Source organism: Euleptes europaea, chromosome 11 (assembly GCF_029931775.1).
Source record: "Euleptes europaea isolate rEulEur1 chromosome 11, rEulEur1.hap1, whole genome shotgun sequence".
Taxonomy (NCBI): Eukaryota; Metazoa; Chordata; class Lepidosauria; order Squamata; family Sphaerodactylidae; genus Euleptes; species Euleptes europaea.
Window position 1 is genome coordinate 6,683,007 of NC_079322.1, and position 19,935 is coordinate 6,702,941.

General features: G+C 44.8%; 1 protein-coding gene across 1 annotated transcript in view; it reads left to right on the forward strand.

Annotated features, from left to right (window-relative positions):
- The window catches only part of ANKRD17 (ankyrin repeat domain 17), a 117,469-nt gene that overhangs the window by 26,615 nt on the left and 70,919 nt on the right, over positions 1 to 19,935 (forward strand). Inside the window, exons 11-19 of the mRNA XM_056857396.1 lie at positions 937 to 1,024; positions 3,452 to 3,579; positions 4,095 to 4,238; positions 6,701 to 6,803; positions 8,939 to 9,685; positions 12,143 to 12,291; positions 14,787 to 14,898; positions 15,236 to 15,381; positions 19,278 to 19,420. Of these exons, the coding sequence (XP_056713374.1) occupies positions 937 to 1,024; positions 3,452 to 3,579; positions 4,095 to 4,238; positions 6,701 to 6,803; positions 8,939 to 9,685; positions 12,143 to 12,291; positions 14,787 to 14,898; positions 15,236 to 15,381; positions 19,278 to 19,420 (1,760 nt within the window). The remainder of the gene's footprint in view (positions 1 to 936; positions 1,025 to 3,451; positions 3,580 to 4,094; positions 4,239 to 6,700; positions 6,804 to 8,938; positions 9,686 to 12,142; positions 12,292 to 14,786; positions 14,899 to 15,235; positions 15,382 to 19,277; positions 19,421 to 19,935) is intronic.

Genomic DNA, 19,935 nt, shown 5'->3' on the forward strand with positions numbered 1-19,935 from the left:
CTTTCTGGATGATCTTGGAGCCAGGCCCTTCCCAGCTGAACCTGTCTCAGGGGGGCTCGTGGGGATGAAATGGGAAAGGAGGGCCATGGATGCTCCTTGGAGGAAAGTTCTCTGGAGATGTGGCATATACATTTTCTAAATAAAATCAGTTATCTAAATAATTGGCTCTAGATGCTGCTTCTCCTTTCTCTTTCCTCATACCTCAGCCTCAGATTTTTTTTAAAAAAAATCTCAACCAGAAATGAGGCGGGTGGTAATGAAAGATCAAATAATTGTTCTCTGTGAGACGGAAGGTCCACGTTCTGTTCTTTGGTAGCATGGTCATAAATATTTGCCGCTGGAGTGCTGGACCCTTGGCAGAGGTCTCTTCATCAGTGGCCGAATGTGAGCTGGATGGTGAGCGCCAAAGTTGTTCTTCTCCGTGGAGAAAAAACAAAGAGCAGCAGCCATTCCTAAATTAATTGGAAGGGATTACATGTCTGCATTAAATCGAGATTTCATTTTAAACCAGATACGTTTTCGGTTAAATGATTAAAATCAGATTTTAATTTTAATGCATTGATTTTTTTAAAGTTGCTTTGGTGACTCCCACTGAGAAATATCTCGTCTGTTGGTAGAACGAGGCCTTGGAATGTGTCAAATGTGAACATGCGTCTGGCACATTTGAGAAATTAGTACACTCCTTGGCCAAATAAGTACTTTAGTTAATATAAGGGGGGATTCATTTTGGAAGGGCCAGGAATTTTATATTGAATAACAACAGTGAATGATCATTAACAGATCATTAAGCCATGTCTGCGCACAGACGTAATCATTCAATTAAAATAACTTTGGGGGAAATGCAGGATGGATTAAAACCATTTTTTTAAACAACCAAGAATGTTTTGCTGTCCCTGTGTGATTCCATTTATCCCACTGCTCCCCCTTCCTTTCCAGGAACATGAATCCGAAGGAGGAAGGACTCCGTTAATGAAAGCAGCTAGAGCCGGTCACGTCTGTACAGTTCAGTTCCTTATTAGCAAAGGTGAGCGAATGTATGTCTGTAATCCTAGTCCCAGTTATGTACGTATGTGCTGTCAGGCTGCAGCTGGCTACCCCAGGAAGGGGCTTTGAAGGCCAGTGAGAAGCAGAGGTGGTCTGCCAGTGCCTTCCTCTGCAGAGTCTTCCTCCCACCCGAATACCGACCCTGCTTAGCTTCCGAGATCTGACAAGGTTAGCCTGTCCCATACTGCCTGGCAGCCATGCTGTCCTTGCCCCAGGACGTTGCTTTTCGTATTGGTTGTATCAACTCGTGCTGAGTAACCTGCTTTGAGTCTCAGCAAGAAAGGTGGTACCTAAATGTACACTTTCAATGCTGTGTTTGTATTTATTCTAACCGCATACTTCACCATTGTATATAAGGTTTTGTTTGTCTACAGTACCCAATTTCTAGATTGACAAATATTTTAAATTACCCCTTTAATGTTTTGTTTTTTTGAATCTTCACATACTTTATTTTTGTATTGCATAAAATATGTCTTATTTTAATTCTTTCCCTGTCAGAAAGCGGAGCTGTTGTAGACTTCATAAATTAACTTCACCTAACATTGTCTATAATTTATCAGGTGGCTGAATAACCTAGTTCAGGGTTCCCCAGCATAGCACCCGTGGGCACCCGCTGTGTGCTTCAGGAAAATAGTAAGCAGGGCCAGTGTGACTGGCTGCCTTCATTCAAATAAAGGACTTATTTAATTATTTACTCCTTATAAAACATTTATATCCTGCCTTTCCTCTTGGTTCACGGTGGCTTACAATAATAGTTAAGACACTCCCTGCTAAAACCAAAGATAAAGCAGTGAACTCCATATCCCCTCTTAAAGGATGCCTGCCGTTTAAACCCCCTCAAAAGCCAGGCCTAGCAGCAGCTCCTGAAGATTTGAGGGGATCCTCCCCACTATTTCGTGGAGGGAGGATCCAGGATCCTGCAAACAGGACCCGTGGATCAGCTGTGAGGACTGGAAGGATCATAAAGGAGGAAATGGGAGCTGTTGAGGCTCCCATTGAGAGAACACTATTGAAAGCTTAGCGGCCAGGATTAAAAAAAAAAAAACACCCAAAAAACTATACAACTTTATTTTATTTATTTATGTGGACATTTCTTTCCCCCAGTGAGGCCGCAAAGCAGCTTGCTATATATATCATTCTCCCCTTTTTCTCACAGCATCATTGTGAGAGAATGGCTTGTGCAGTGTCACCCAAGGAGCTTCCATGGCAGAGCAGAGATTTGAATCTCGGTCTCCCAGATCCTGGTTCAGCACCTTAACCCTGGCTCATGGTGACGATCCCATGAAGGTTTTGTCCACTTCTGTTTTTCAGGCCATGACCCCTGATCCTGGTTAAAATTTGGGGGGCCATCATAGGTAGTGATAAGAGAACAACGCCCCACATGTTGTGTCCTTGGCCCCTTTTCTGTCCACAGGCAGATGTTTGCTGGGCTGTGGCCACAATAAGGAGGTGGAGAGATAGGCAGTGAAGAGTCCACCGTAGCCTCTGCCAGCAGCGGGTTCTCCCAATTTTTGGAAAGGCTCCAATTGCCGTCCACCTCCCGTTGGTCCTGCCCGGGGGAAAGCCTGAGCGCCCGCACTCTCTCTCTCTTTTCACCTAGCCCCGATAAGTTCCCTTTGCATCAGCTTTCCTTCCTCCTGTTTCCTTTGTTTGCTGTATTAGGTCAGCTAGGGACTGACCATACTGCCCTAAGCAGTTACACCCTTCTAAAGCCATTTACTTCAGTGGCCTTAAAATGTATAACTCTGCTCAAGATGGCACTATTTTTAAGTAGTCATGATTTTGTATCCATCGCTTTGTGCATGAAAAGTGTTTTGAGTTTTCCCGTCTCCCCATTTCTGCAGCATGTTTCATCGCCTGTCTTGGGGTTGGTTTACGTGCTTTTAAAATGTGATTTTGTTATGTGTGTTCTAATTTGTTAGCTGCCTTGATGGCCCTTGTGAGGGCAGAAAGGTTGGATACAAATTTTGTAAAATAAATCAAATTGAAAGGTCATTCCTGGGGGCATGGGACCTATGTGGGTTAGGGGCTGGAGTAGGGAGGGACAGGGAAGGAAATTGCCCCTGCCTTGTGTGGCTGTTTCCCTGCACAGATCTTGTGATGCCAAGAATGATCTTGCTGGGCATCGAAAGGAGAATGTGGGAAAAGGGCTCCTTTTGTGTGCATCATCTATACTCTGTGCTTCGGCTGTCTTTTGTTTGTCGTGAGGACACCACCTCTTTCACAATAGGTCAGCAGAGCGAAAGGTGGTTTCTGATTCCTTCAGCTGAGGGCCGGCAGGAATTAGGAAAACCCAGGAGGTCACAATGTAGGAAGGGATCCCTGCCGCTGCTTCAAGGGAAATACTCCTGAAAGTAACTGTAACAGTTAAGAATTAAAAACTCTCTTTTTTCATTCTTATCTTAAGGAGCAAATGTGAACAGGACCACAGTGAACAGTGACCATACGGTATTGTCCCTTGCTTGTGCTGGAGGCCACCTGGCTGTGGTGGAATTGTTGTTGGCTCATGGAGCTGATCCTACACAGAGGCTGAAGGTATGTTGTCCCTTTCCCTCTGTCATTTCATTGTGTCTGCTGTTGTGTAGTTTTTTCCTTTAGTTAGCTTAACAGTGGAAAATACAGTGAAGCCTGAAAATATAGTCTTCATTATGCCACCTGGGCATTTTTCAACCATAAATGGGTTTTTAATCTAATTCTTCTTTTGCTGCTGTGTAACGAATCCTCAGGGAGTTTTTTACTGAAAGAATGAGCTATTGTAAGGTGTGACACTTTCATAGGTCCTGAACGTCCTGGTTAACTTGCTGCCAAATGTGCCCTGTTTTCAGGTGCTCACAAAACCTCGCTTTGGGAAGCCAGCACTTTGATAAGTGGCAAATAGGAAAAAAAATAAGATTTAAAAATCGGTTGACTGCTACGATAAAGTTACATATAAAACACTGAAGAGTAATTTTAACATTTTAATGTTGTAACCAATATAATACAGTCTTTCCTGTAGTGAAAGCACAAAGTACTTTTATTAGCACTGCTTAATTTTATCCTTTTCTTCATAGGATGGTTCCACTATGCTAATAGAAGCGGCTAAGGGTGGCCATACAAGCGTGGTTTGTTACCTGTTGGACTACCCGAACAATCTGCTTTCTGCTCCTCCACCGGAGTCCACCCAGCTCACCCCTCCAGCTCATGACTTAAATAGGGTACAGTTGAAAAACATTTACATTCCATTCTAAAACTTTTCCAGGTATAGACGTCAAGCTGATGGGTCGGTAGTTACCTCCTTTTCCCCCTTCTTGAAGATGGGGACAACAGTTGCCAGCCTCCAGTTTTCTGGCACCCCACCTGTTTTCCAAGAATTCTCAAAAATAATGGATAGAGGTTCAGAAATTACATCCATGAGTTCTTTCAGTACTCTTGGATGCAATTAATCTGGCCCTGAGAACTTGGTTTATTTTTATCCAGAGACTCTCAGCTGACCCCCCCCCCACAATTAGATTAATGTATTTCCTCACAAGTATACACATCCTTGACATATAATGCTTCTCCTCCCCCCTTCCTTATTTGTCTATTCCTTTTAAACAAGTTGTACCCCTCAGTCCTAATATTCCAATTATGAGTGTCATCCCACCAAGTTTCAGTAATGCCTATTAGGTCATAGTCTCCTTCCTGTATTAGAACTTGTTTTCCATACTCTGTGCATCAGTGTAGAGACATCAGAATCCATGGTTTGTGTCCTCTTTCATTTGTGTACTTACCTGAAAATTAATGGTTCCTTGCATAGAGCCAGCATGGTGTAGTGGTTAAGAGCGGTGGACTCTAATCTGTAGAACCGGGTTTGATTCCCCACTCCTCCACATGCTGCCTGCTGGGTGACCTTGGGCTAGTCACAGTTCTCTCCGAAGAGTCTCAGTCCCACCTACCTCACAAGGTACCTGTTGTGAGGGGAAAGGGAAGGTGACTGTAAGCCGCTTTGAGACTCCTTATGGTAGAGAAAGGCGGGGTATAAAAAGCAACTCTTCTTTATATGTGCTACTCCCTGCACATCTTTAGTGTTCTTATCTCCAGTAATTGGCACCATACTAAACTCTGAGTTTTTGTCTCTCTCCCCCGCAGGATTTAGTTTAAAACCCTCATCAGGTTTGCAAGGCTCTTATCAAACACATTTTTTCCTACCCTTGTGAGGTGCCAAACCATCTCCTGACAGAAGGACTTCGTCTCAAAAGTGTAAGCCATGGTCCCAAAAACCAAACCTTTCCTGATGACACTATCAATGTAGCCAGTTGTTTATTTCCCGTATTCTTCTCTCTTTCTTAAGCCTCTGCTCTTGGCAGGAAGAAGTGACGAAATCACAACCTGTGCTCATAGGTCCTTCACCTTATTACCAGAGCCTCATAATCTCTTTTAATACGTTCTGGGCTGTGACTGGCAGTATCAATTGTTTCCACATGGATGAGCAGGAAGGGATAATAATTTGGGGGCTTGATGAGCTTTCTAGTCTTTCTGTCACATCTTAGATGTGTGCACCTGGTAGAAACATACCTCTCAAGATGACAAGTCCGGTCAGCACACTTTAGCCTCTACCCCTCTTAGTAGGGAATCCCCAATAACTACCACATGTTTCCTCCTATATTGGGGAGCAGAAACGCGAGTCTTCTCATCCACAGGGGCCTGAGAAATTTCCTTTGAGCTTTGTGGAGTTCCAGTGGTCCGGAATCAATATCTATGGTGTGATCCTGGAACCAATAGAGGCTCAGAATGTCTCTTGATTTTTCTGCTCCTATGGGTTACGTTATTCCACTTGCCCCCAGCCTGTGCTGGGTGATCCTCCATTTTCTGAGATACCTTCTCTACCTCCTCTGAAGTGCTTCATCCGTTCTTTCTTCACCTTCTCTCCTGAAATGGAGTGTAGCTAAGCGTGCCTCAAGTCCCAGTATCTTCTCCAATAGGGCTACCAAGTTACACTTGCTGCAAGTGTAATTTCCATTACCCTCAGGTAAGAAAACCAAAATGACACAGACTTTGCAGGTCATTACCTCAGCTCCCTCAGCAGCCATATTGCTTTGATCCATATAGGAAGTGGTTCAGTCTTTCCTGCACTCCCTTGCTAAACTCCTTCATTGTTTGCTCCTCCTGTCCACTTGCTCCAGATCATGAGCTCACTAGCTTTGTGGTGCTATTTTTACAGCTGGGTAACTGCAGGCCCTGACCCTCCACCAACCCAAGCCAGGTTACTTGCCTTAATCAGCAGACACGGGGGAAGGAGGGGGAACCCACACTAGACCAAATAAGCTAACCTCCATGTAACACAAACCATACCCGTGGTATTACCACCTACTTTACTCCCTCACAAAACACTGCTTGCTCCTCCTGTTTGCTCTCTCCAGATGATAGTTAATGTAGAAGTTAAAGTTAAAGTAGAAGTTCTCAGGTAATTTAGACATGCCCTAGATTTGTTCTAAGCAATCAAAACATTTTATTGTTCCTATTGTGAAACAGAAACTATCTTTGTGCTTAGAACCTGAAGCTCTTATGCATCAGACTGAAGTCATCTGAAATTTATAAGGTTCACCAGCGGTGACCAGCTGCTGCATGCTCCTTCGTAACAGCTGTTTCCCTCCATGCAATGAGAAGGAAGGTAACTGCCATGTGTCCCCTGTTGTAGGCTCCTCGTGTGCCCGTGCAGGCCCTGCCTATGGTTGTCCCACCCCAGGAGCCTGACAAACCCCCCGCCAGTGTTGCTGCAACCCTTCCCATCAGGAGTAAAGGTCAGTCATAACTCTGCAGGTCTACACAGTAAAGCCTTTCTCGGAAGAATATAGGATTATTTTCACTCCTTTAACATTCTCTACTAAATATTTCTTGAATCTGTCTAGCACATTATTTATTTAGTTTTTTATCAAGAAATCTGCCCGTATGGCCTTTTTGTTGGCCAGACAAAAGTGGGAAAAGCTAGCCAGTAGGCAACAGACTTTGGATTGGATCCAGAGTAACATTCCCGCAGGTGCAAGGGCTTCCTGCCGATGGAGCATGATTCTCCCCCTCCTGTGGCAGCCCCTGGGGGAGAGTGGACTGTCAGAAACAGAATTTGGGGGGGACTATTTTGGACTGCTGGAGGGAGCAGGAAAAACAGTCCCTGTACCCACAGAAACACCTAGATTGCATCCATGCCTTCTCATAGTGGAAGAACCAGGAAGTAATAGCACTTTGCCTGCTATCTCTAATACTGTTGCTCTAGAAAAGAGCAAGAGTCCAGTAGCACCTTAAAGACTGACAAAATTTCTGGCAAGGTATGAGCTTTTGTGAGCCACAGCTCACTTCTTCAGATACAGCTAGAATGTGATTCCATCTATCCTTATGTAGAGACAAATGAAGTGGACACACAATGGCAACGTAAATGTCAGAAGCGAGTAAATGACATTAGCAGGCATGGTTGGATTCGGTGTGATAGGCAGAGGGGAAGTAGGCCTGGAGCAATTAGCATTGGTAATGAGACAGGAATCCCAGATCTCTATTAAGTCCCAGAGAATGCATAGTCTTGAGCTACATTATTAAGTTGTAATTCAGCAGTCTCTCTAATCTCCCTTTGAAATCCCTTTGTAAGAGAACTTCCGCTCTTAAGTCAGCAACTGAATGTCCTGGAAGGTTAAAATGTTCTCCTACTGGTTTCTGAATGTTGTGGTTTCTGATGTCAGACTTATGTCCATTCAGTGTTTGTTGCAGGGACTGGCCTGTTTGTCCAATGTAGAGGGTGGAAGGGCATTGCTGGCACATGATGGCATAAATCACATTAGAAGATGAACAGGAGCATGAACCTGAGATAGTCTGGCTGACGTTACTGGGCCCAGTGATGGTGTTGCTAGGATCTATCTGAGAGCAAAGTTGGCCTGCAGCAAACCGAGGTGCTGGCTTTGTGGCTCACAAAAGCTCACACCCTGCCAGAAATTTTGATCTTTAAGGTGCTACTGGACTCTTGCTCTTTTCTACTGCTAGTGACAGACTAACATGGTTACCCATCGTGAACCGTTGCTCTAGAACGTGAACCTTAAAGGGTAGAATTTCTTGTTGGCACCTATACCGCAGCATGTGGATGTTAGTTTCATGCATATTGCCTCAGTGCTCTTCATTAACTAAATTCAGCTTTTGTATATTTTTAAGCTCGCCTACTCTGATAAAAAATGGGATAGTTTCAAGATTAACAGTGAATTATCTTCCCTTTTCCTTTTAATTATGTTGGTTTTTTTCCATTTCCTGCCAAAATTTAGAACATGCCTGGTGCCAAATAAGTGCACACAGCAGGTGAAGGGCCTGAATAGCTGTATTACCGTAATGGGGTTACATCACTGAGGGGGTTGGACATTCACAATGTAGCATTTATAGGCTGAATTATTTCCCTGTCCTGTTCACGAAAGTGGGTCTGTGTCATATCTTGTGTCGATCATGGACAGATATTTTCTGGGCGTTAAGTATTTTTAACGTTTCATCTTTTGAAGATCAAATATCAGTCTTACAGAGCTGCTACTCTTTTATATCAATACTCTGTAGCAATCAGACTCTTCAAATTTGTGATTTGGTTTTTTGATAAGATGCTCAACGGAAAAGAGATGTTGTTTCCCTGTTGGGGCTTTGACCTTTGTGGGTCCCATAGTGTCTTTGTACTTTATCGGGTAATAGATCTATAATGAGGATGGACATTGTTGCTGACAACAACTTTTTCCTATTTTTTATTTTCCTGTTTTTTTATATATATTTTGGTTATTACTTCATCCAGCCTGAGAAAGAGTTCTGGAGAACTCAAATGCTTGCATATTGTGTGAAATTTGCCTAATAAAAGGTACTATGTAGATGGTGTTCCTCTCCTGTCCACTGCCGTTTGGTTCTGAGGGGTTTCTTTTTCACGCAGCCACTTCTAAACTAAAGCCCAGCAGCCATTTGCCACCAAACGTCCTGGAGGCGCAGGGGTTCGTCAGCAGTCAGTCTCCAGAAAGTATTGTTGAGGAAGCTCAGGGCAAGTTGACGGAGCTGGAACAGAGGATAAAGGAAGCCATCGAGAAGAACGCGCAGCTGCAGTCCTTGGAACTGGCGCATGCCGACCAGCTCACCAAGAAGAAGATTGAAGAGCTGAACAAAACCCGAGAGGAACAAATTCAGAAGAAGCAAAAGATTCTAGAGGAGCTGCAGAAAGTCGAGCGGGAGCTGCAACTGAAGACGCAGCAGCAGCTGAAAAAGCAATACCTGGAAGTGAAGGCTCAGAGAATTCAGCTCCAACAGCAGCAGTCTTGCCAGCATTTGGGCCTGCTGACCCCTGTTGGGGGAGGTGAGCAGCTTCCCGAAGGAGATGGTGCACCGTTCCAGCAGGTGGACCCACTCCTGCTCAAAGACGATCCCCAGCAGACGGGTGGCCGGATGGGCTTTGCGCCAGTCCAGCCTCTGGCAATGCAGCCATCTTTGCCTTTCTCTGCCAGTTCCTTACCTCCGGGGTCCGTGGCAAATCTGACCGAACTGCAAGATGTAATCATTGGACAGCCGGTACTGGGTCGATCACAACTGACAGGGCTGGGGCAAGGAACTCTGGCAGACACCCAGCAAGGGTTAATGGTAGCCAGTCCTGCCCAGACTCTCAATGACACGTTGGACGACCTCATGGCAGGTGGGTGTCGCTCGTTACAGGCAGGTATCGTGGCATGTGTACAGAAGGGATGTGCCAACGTTTTCCATGTACTTTGGCCTCTTTCCAAACTTTAGAACGCTGCATACATTCCCTGTAAGTTTGCCTGCCATGCTTATTACAACAGGCTGCTGTGTCATGTAGGAAGCTGCATATCACATAATTGGCAGTGTAAAAACCCTGCTTTATAGAATAATTGCTCACAGAGAAGTTATTTTTGTGGCCAAGTGGCCTGTCTCTCGCAGCGGATGGCTCTGGCTGCTACAAGATGGGGTCAAGGAAGTAATTGGTAGTCAGAATGTGAGTGGGAAAGCACCTGCCCTCTCCAGTGTGTCGTCACGCTCGTCCCGCTCTCTGCAAGTTTGAGGGTCTTGTCTTGAAAAGACACAGCATTCTTTGCCTTCCTATAGATTGCTGTGAATGAATTCCGCTGACTGCATTTGCCTCTGGATATTAATGATTGCAGCACCTTCATGTTTCTGAAATGTATATAAAATGCTGCTGTGCTCGCATTTATATTCTAGCACAACAGAATTGTACAAGAAAATTGTTTTGAGAAAACAGTTGGACAAGAACTTGAATATACGTCTTTTAAACCGGTAACAGCAATAATGAGAAATAGTGAGCTACCAGCCCAGCAGTTCCCTGGCTGTGCACCTTCCTTCCATAACGATGTGCGAGCAGCAGCTGCCCAGTAGCCTGCTCTCCCCTTTGCCCAGGGAGTGCTGAATTTGGGAGGGCCTCTGTGGTACGGAGCCCAAGTGTGCAAGTGAACCCTGCATTTAAACTGGAATTTCCTGGGCGAGGGGAGACAGAAAAGGAAAGCGTGCATAAATAGACTTCTGGTAGGAGACAGTTAAGATTTGTTTGGCCGTTCACAGCCAGAAGACTTCGTCTAAATTATATGTTGCAGGTGCAGTGAAACCAGAAATGTGAGGGGTTTTTTTTGCTCCTTCCACCATTATGAGTTAGCCGTGAAAAGATGGTATATGCCAGGGGTGTCAAACATAAGGCCCAAGGGCAGATCCAGCCCCTCGAGAGCTCTTATCCAGCCAGCTGAGGCAGCCACCCCCCTTCCACTCTCAATCTGGGCTGGTAAGGCATGACCCGGCCCGACCAAGTGACATTTATGTAATATCCGGCCCTTGTAACAATTGAGTTCGACACCCCTGGCCTATGCTCCTCTTGTTTCAGTACAAACCAAGACCCTTCTTTGTTGTATCTGCCACTGGTTCTTTATGCCAGCCGTCATAGTCCACCTGTTGACTACCAGCCATGGTGACTGAAGGGAGCCTCCATGCACAAAGTCAATAAAGCTCTGATTACCAGGGCTAGGAAGCAGCAGGGGGAGGCCTCAGCCTCTGGGCCCTTGTTGTCTGACCCTCCAGGCTCTTCCTGGGCTCTTGTGTTTATTCCACATGCCAACAAGACCTTCAGACGGGCTTTCTTGTAAGTTGGGCAGAGAATTCTGGACTGCAGCTGAACACTCTTGGGAGGGCCCAGCTACCTAACTGGTCCTTGACTTGACTTAGGTACCTGTGTCATTTGAAGCTCCAGGAGTGAACTGGAATTTCACTTAAACAGAAGTCATTTAGACTTTGTGTTGCTAAATATACCTTATGGCTAAGGTTTAATTTCCCAACATGTCTATACCTTTTGCTTCTTGAGGCCTCCTGTCCTGAATCAGCAAACCCTTTTGGAGTAAAACTGTTGGTTTGAGGTTTTCCTCTCTTGTACCCCCCCCCCCCGTTATTGTGATATAAAGAAACATCACTGTTCATATTGTTTCAGTAGTTCATTCTAAAAATAAAAGAGCTCTGGGTCTGAATTTGTTCTTTCTTCTAAGTCAAACTTTTTGTTTAACTTTCCCTTTTTTGGGGGGGGCAGATGCACTGGAGCTCTTTTAAGTATTTAATAACAATGAATGAATTCAATGTCTTCATCTGTCTTGGTTCAAATATTTCCGACATAGTGCCCTGACATAAGAGATTGTCATAACTTTTCTTTTCTCTGGCATTCTGATGCATGGATTGATTCATTGATTATCTTCGAGCCATCGGATCAGTCAGCTTGAAAGGTTGAACAGCTTCTGACAGTCTAGCTTGCTTTGTCGTTTGGGAAGTGTTTCCTCATTCGACCGGGTCAGAGCTGCCATTGACCAGTTACAGTTAGCAGTAAATTTGAAATGAACTAAATCGGAGACTGTTCCTGTCGTGATGAAACGTGGCCACCCGCTCGGCTCTCCTCAGCTGCGTTTTTGGCTCCAGGAGGATGGAAAGTGGCTCACGTTTGCTTTAAAAGTCGGGGTTACCTTGGACATGAGTTAAACCCCAAGAATGCCGCTTGTTTGATATATAAAATGCTCTCTCAGAGGAAATGTTGTAGACATTTTCAGGAACTTCCGAATTCATAGGTAGTCATTTTTGCTCTGTTTGACAGCGGTGAGTGGTAGAGCATCTACAGTGCCACACACACCTACCCACAGCATCCCAACGTCTGACTCCCAATCTCAAACACCAGCTCCAAGCCCTATGATTTCCCCTTCTGCCATGCTACCGATCTACCCTGCCATAGATATTGATGCACAGGTAAGGATCTTTTGTGGAACATTTTGGGAACCAGTAAATGAACAATTGGATACTTATATGTTGCATGTAAAGGGATATAAAAGTTTTTTTTTTTGCAGATGTGCAAAGTAGTATCCTTTGAAAGATGGTTCCACTGACAGTATTTTGGACAAACCTGGTCTTCAATAAAGGAGAGTGAAAATACACTGCTTAAAGCTTTAGTTTCCAAAGCAGTCACATTTGTGTCTGGTGGCAGCTTTTAAAGAGCAGCTCTCTAGGTTTTTAGCCTTGACTAAATCCAAATTGCACTGACCTGGCTACCCCAGGCTAGCACAAACCACCTCTGAACATCTCTTGTCTTGAAAACCACACTAGGGGGTCACCGTACGTCAGCTGTGACTTGATGGCAAAACAAAATCCAAATTGCATTTTAAACTCCTATGAAATATTTTCTCTTTTGGAATGAGTGAAATGCTTGGTGTAGTGGTTAAGAGCATGATGTAGTGGTTAAGAGCAGCAGACGCTAGCCTGGAGAACTGGGTTTGTTTCCCTGCTCCCACACATGAGCGGAAGACTCTGATCTGGAGAACTGAGTTAAATTCTCCACATGAAGCCTGCTGGGTGATCTCAGAATTCTCTTAGCCCTACCTACCTTACAAGGTTCCTGTTGTGTGTGTGTGTGTGTGGGGGGGAGGCGATTGTGATTCGCTTTGAGACTCCTTACAGTATAGAAAAGTGGGGTACAGAAACCAACTATTCTTCTTCCAGAATGTGTAGAATGAAAAAGTCTGAGGCCTTTCTTCAGTTTTTCTGATGGAAAAATGGGGAAATTTGGAGGAGCAATGAAAAAAACTCCTTTGAAATATTTTCTTTTATTCGCTTTTGGAATGAGTGAAATGCTTTTTAAGACAGAGTTTTACTCAATATTTTTAAAGTAAGGTGGGCTATATCATTAAAGGAGAATAATACCTCTGTATATTGTAGACATTTACAACTTATTTTCAAGAATATGCTTTTGTTTCAATGTAAATAATTTTGGCAGCAGTTAATATGCTAAAATCTGTTTGATACTGGGTATATCTGCAGTTTTTCTTATTTGTATATTTTCCAAAACATTTAAACTTTTAAATCCCATAAATATTCCAAATATTACAATTTTATATGCAAACTAAGTTATAAATGATGTGTTTAAATCAGTAAAAAAAATTAGTGTGATAGGAAATTAAGTATTGCATATATTTCATTTTTCTCAACATGTCTGTTCTCCCTCCCCCCCCCCAAAAAAAAACCAGGGAAATTTTTCCCCCTGTGGTTTCACAATTTCTGGAAATGTTCTCTCTCTCACTGGGATCTCCTTAGGAAGCATATAGTTTCCTCCCAAAAGCTATTTTGGGCTTGTTTTTCACCACTGCTTAAAGACTAGCTATATAAGTATTGATTATATTTCATTTTTCTCAACATGTTTGTTCTCCCTTCCCCCCCACCAAAAAAAAAAAAAAAAAAAACCAGGGAAATTTCCCCCCCTGTGGTTTCACAATTTCTGCAAATGTTCTATCTCTCACTGGGATCTCCTTAGGAAGCATATAGTTTCCTCCCAAAAGCTATTTGAGGCTTGTTTTTCACCACTGCTTAAAGACTAGCTATATAATTATAAAACTACCAACTTTGCTTAATTTTAATGCAAATATTTATATGGTATAGTTCTTCTAAAGAATTCTCAAAGTACATCCTGCACTAGAAAGCATTTGATACAAAGTTAAATGTATATTTGATGAAGATACAGGTAGAGTATCCTTTATCCAGACATCCCATATCTGGACTGATCCAAAAACCGGACCCTTCGAGCTGGCATGCAGGCAGATCTGTGCTGTCTGCTTTCAATATTTCCTCTCATCTAAAAAGAAAAATGGAAGAAGAAGAAGAGTTGGTTTTTATATGCCGATTTTCTTGACCACTTAAGGACAAATCAATCCGACTTACAATCACCTTCCCTTCCCTTCCCCTCCCCACAACAGACACCCTGTGAGGTAGGTGGGGCTGAGAGAGTTCAGAGAAAGCTGTGACTAGCCCAAGGTTACCCAGCTGGCTTCATGTGGAAGAGTGGGGAAACCAACCCAGTTCACCAGATTAGAGTCTGCTGCTCATGTGGAGGAGTGGGGATTCAAACCTGCTTCTCCAGATCAGAGTCCTCTGGATAAGGGATAATCATCCTCTATAACTCTTTAGCAGAAAATCCATGGGGTTCTTGAACTACGTTAAACATGTATAAAGCTGATTTCAGGTGTGATCTGCCATAGTGAGTTCAGCTCATGAAAGCTTTTGCCAAAATCACATTTTTTCTTCTTTAATGTACTACAAGACTCCTATTTATTTTGGTTGCAACAAGCTAACAGTGGTGTCCTCTTGGTGTTAACTCTGCAAACAGTATCTGAAGCATAATAACATTTTGCACCTTTTACATATTCCATGCAAGTTATGATTCCTTCTTAATCAATGGGTGCTTCTTGTTTTTCTAGACTGAAAGCAACCACGACACAGCGCTGAGCCTGGCGTGTGCTGGTGGCCACGAAGAGCTGGTGCAAACCCTGATGGAAAGGGGAGCTCACGTTGAGCACAGGGACAAGAAAGGTGAGCGCCCTGGGCACGGGCCCTGTGCCAAGAGCAGCCGGCAAGCGGGGCTTTGGGTGAGTTCGTTTGCTTGCCGCGGTGCAGGGAGATTAAGGAGGAACTCCCATGGCTGCAGAAATGTGCCCCAACATGATATGTGTGAATCTGCTCCAGATACGTTCCTCATCTATCCTGTGAGAAGCGTGAATTCTTGTATAAACACTTTTTCAGTACATTTAAAGTCAGTTTTGTTCCCTGTGGTCAAAGCCTAGTTATTTTTTTCCCTTTATTAGTATTCTTGATGATTCGATTATAAGTGTAAATTAAAACGATTAAATGATATCTATTTGTTTTCCAGGATTTACTCCTCTTATTTTGGCTGCTACAGCAGGTCATGTTGGTGTTGTAGAGATCTTGCTGGACAATGGTGCAGATATTGAAGCTCAGTCTGAGAGAACCAAGGACACCCCATTATCTTTAGCTTGTTCTGGAGGAAGACAGGAGGTGAAATAAATGTTGTTCCTTGTTGCATGCTACTTAGGAACTCTTTGTAATTGTTTGTAATTGTGGGGCTGTCGTCCCAGTCTTAACCACCCTGCTTTGGACCCCCGCACTCACCTGCTCCAGAGGGGACTCCAGGGGGAACTGCTGAGGGATGCAGCCCGACCAGGGGCTGTGGAGAAAGAGAGGTTACGCTGGGAAATCTGCCAGCAGAGCTTGGTAGGCCTCAGGAGGGATGCAGGGCTCTGGCAGCAGAAGGCGGCTGGGGACAGGCCAGAGGGGGAGGCCGGCAGCAGCAGGCGGGGCAGCCTCTGGAAACCTCTGGGGAGGGCGGAGCAGGAGAGGGAGGCTATTGGCCCAGACACCCTTCACTCAACATGGGCTTACCCCGAAGAGAGGGCATTGAGGTTGTCATGGGTCAGCCCACCCCCAGACAATCCTTTATCAGGCCAGCCCAAGGAGGGCCAAGGAAGAAGGGCTAGACTGCTCCCTTGATGCTCAGTTGTAGGTTGATGGTTTGAGAGAGAGACAGTCATGGGTGAGCTAGAACCCCCCTGCTCCCCATAACTGAGACTTAACTAAGAGTGGGCTAGGAAACAGGGGCCCTGGAGTTTGCTGCAGCCTCGGAGTCCAGCCCACTGCTGGGGAAGTCTGACAGGGTGATTCCAGGGTTCTCCCTTCCAGGGGTACTATAGATAGTGACATAAGCATAAGCACACTTGGGAAGCAAGAATGGAACATTTTTGAATACCACATTTAACATGGGGATATTGGATAACTTCTGTCCTCTACATGTAACTATTAGGCTATTGGACCCAACACTGATGTATCATTTAACTATAGTTCTTTAAAAAAAAAATTAGGCTGAACATCTGCTTCTGCATTCCAATGAAATGTGACTCGCTCACTAAGGTTTGAAACGGATCTAGTTAACAGTCAGGCCCAGAAGCTTGCCTATTTGACGGAGGTTTTGCTGAATATCTGTAAATGCAAATTAGAGTGCTTTCAGGGTAGGCGGCCCCTGGAACGTTTCCTGAACAGTGACTCACTGGAGTGGTTTGGGTAGCAGACAGGGCTGGTTCTTCTCCCGGACAACTGAGATAACCCCCTGAAATCAGGGCCTGGCGGAGGGCCTGGGGCCGGTGGTGTGGGAGAAGGTGAGAAACGTGGCTCATGTTGCTCATGGCTTTTCAGAACCTTGCAGGGCCCCAGGCACTGGGGCTGGAAATCTTGGGCCCAGCTGGCCAAGCAGAACTATAATCTCTCCCTCCCACCCCACTGGTTTGCCAACACGCTGATATCTGGGTAAATGTTGCATTTTCCTGGCACTCAGACCAATAGGCGCAGGGCTTGCCTCTGGACAGTCTGGCTTCTAGGGGCCCAGTGTCCATAGCAGTATGAGATAAGGCAGGGAGGATTTCTGTTCTAAGAACTAGTCCTCTGCTGGGCATTTGCAAGCCCTTGGGTAGGCCTCATGCTACTCCCTGGATCGTGTTTAAGGGGCTTGGTTGTCACTGAATATAACTTTTTAGCAATACATTTTAGCTTTTCAAAATAATTATTGACTGAAATTTGAAAATGCAAATGATCATTTTATGTTTTGTTATTCTTTTAGTTATACGCAGTTCAGAACAATAATTATTTTGGTAGTGAGTTTTTTAAAATGTGTTTTAATGCAGTTAAGTTTAAAATCATAGAGTTGGAAGGGACCACCAGGGTCATCTAGTCCAACCCCCTGCACAATGCAGGAAATTCACAACTACCTCCCCCCCCCCACACACACACCAGTGACCCCTACTCCATGCCCAGAAGATGACAAAAAAAATCCTCTAGGATCCTTGGCCAGTCTGGCCTGGGGGACAATTGCTTCCTGACCCCAGAGTGGCGATCAACATTACCCTGGGCGTGTAAGAAAAGGCCATGAGAGCCAAGCACTGACATAACCCTTCCTGCCTTCCCTCTCACGATCTGCCTAAGTTCACAGAATCAGATGGCCATCTAGCCTCTGCTTAAAAACCTCCCAAGAAGGAGAGCCCACCACCTCCCAAGGAAGCCTGTTCCACTGAGGAACCGCTCTGTCAGAAAATTCTTCCTAATGTCTCGACGGAAACTCTTTTGATTTAATTTCAACCCGTTGGTTCTGATCCGACCTTCTGGGGAACAGAAAACAACTCGGCACCCTCCTCTGTATGACAGCCGTTCAAGTACTTGAAGATGGTTATCATATCCCCTCTCAGTCTTCTCCTCTCCAGGCAAAACATACCCAGCTCTTCTGTGAAAGTCAGTTTTGTTGGATACTGAGATACTTCAAAGGTTTTGCCATCAGGATACCTCTCTCTCTCTTATTTGAGGTGGGGTTGAAGAGGAAAGCAGTGGGGCATCCCGGTTCTGAGAGCCAGGAAATGGTGCTGTGGCCGGCCACCGTGCATCTCTGGCATAGCTGAGATGCTTCCCAAGGGCTAGGTTACACCGTGGCCGGCACCAAAATAGAGGGTAATTTTTTTTAATGTAATGTTAGTGCTGCAGTGCTGATGTGGAGCATGCCTCTGTGGTATTTTCTGCAGAATCGGGGGGCAGCGGCAGCCCCTGATGGACGGGGCCAATCAGGAAGGTGGAGGGACGTGGGAGAAGCAAGTGTACAGAACCAGCCCAGGGGAGCAGAGGGGCAGCAACAGGCAGATGAGTGCCTTGCCCCTGCCCTCTTAAAGGGACCATGGGAGGGAGGGAGGGAAGCCTCCCGGTGGGCCCAGGAGATGCCCCACAATTGCATTGTGCAGGGGGTTGGACTAGATGACCCTGGTGGTCCCTTCCAACTCTATGATTCAAAGATGTGTGCTGTAAACAATGTGCCTAATGTTTCTGTTGCTCTAAGGATCCTTCTCTCACTTCCAGTGGCAGTGGCAGTTGGTGAATGCAGTTTCTCAAAGCTCAAAGTTTTAAAAACCTACATATGCTCAACAATGCTATAAAAGACTAGTTGGGTTTGGCAGCTATATCAATTAAACGTGCCTAAGCATCAGCACTTGACCTGAAGGGATTGATGACAAAATATGTAAAGGAAAAAGCTCGCAGAAATTTTGATGTGCCTGAAATGAAAACATTCAAGAGACTCAAATTTTAACATCACAATCCACCGGATTATTCAAAATGATTTGAGATTTGTGTGCTAAATCTGTTTTGTATTTGAGAAAGAAAATTAAAGATTGTTGTGATACTAGCAATTTTTTAAACTTAGCAATTTCAAGTTTTGTCCTTTTCATTTTTTTCTACAAGACATCTGTTTCTGAAAATTGGTTAGCCACGGGGGGTGGGTGGGGGAGCGCGCAAGTAGTTAGCCTTGCTGAGGGCACAAAGAAACCTAGCACCAACCTTTCCCCTGGCTGGCATCCTGAGCGCTGCCCTGCCTCCTGAGAAGGCTTGCTCAAGCCCAGCGACATTTTCTACCTTGAACTGTTGTCCCTTCCATCGGATGACAGGTATTATGCTGAACTCTGTATGTCTATGTAAGATAGAGGTGTGGGGGTGGGCAGAGATCTGCTGTTGTACCCAAGCACCTGTTTGTGCTCAGGGAATTTCCTTGTTCTTCGGATTCTGCGTTAAGAGCCCAATCTTTTTTCTTTGTTTCAAATGCTGTTACTTTTGCTTCATTTAACTGATGTTCCCGTGTCCAACCAGGTATTGCCTACATCTTCCTCCTTCATGGTTAGAGAAAATCCCTTGATGTTATCTACCACACCTTTTAAGGGAGCTCCTGGGAGCATTATGGAAATAATTACAGAGGTGCAGCAGTAACCATGCCGTTATTCTCCGCTAGCTGAAGTAGGCCTTAATTGTTAGTTGGATTCTCCAGATCAGAGGGGAACTCACTTTGTGAAGTAACTGTGTTTGTAATGTTTCAGGTGGTGGAGCTATTGCTAGCTCGAGGAGCGAACAAAGAGCACAGAAATGTTTCAGATTACACACCTCTAAGCTTAGCTGCCTCTGGTGGTTACATGAACATCATCAAAATCCTGTTGAATGCTGGTGCAGAGATCAATTCAAGGCAATTGTCTTTTTGCATTCCTGCTTCATAGTTATATCCTTAATCTCCAGAAAAAATCTCCTTGTACTGTGAGAAAAATCTCCTTGTGCTGGAGAATGTACAGTCTCAGATGGGGGTTCCCCAGCATGGTGCCCATGGGTGCCATAATGCTCAGTGACACCTTTCCTGGCACCTGCCAAGTGTTATTAGAAAGAGGGTGGGGTCAGATGGAGCTTTTGCCCACCAAGCTTTCCCATTGGCTGTTGGAGATCTGATTGGCTGTGCAGATTTTTAAAAACGTTGCTTTGGCAGCAGTATAACCCTAGCAGAAGGATCTTCACTGTGTGATTGAAGATAAGCTGTGGCAGCCATTTTATAGTTGTCTCCGCCTCATGTGGCAGCCATTTTGTGGCTGTGCCCACTATGCTGTGTCCCACAGGTGCAAAAAGGTTGGGGACTGCTGGTCTGAGATGAGCCTTTCCTATGTTTAAGCAAGCATTCTTTCCCATTTCCACAAGGCCATCAATTTTCATAGC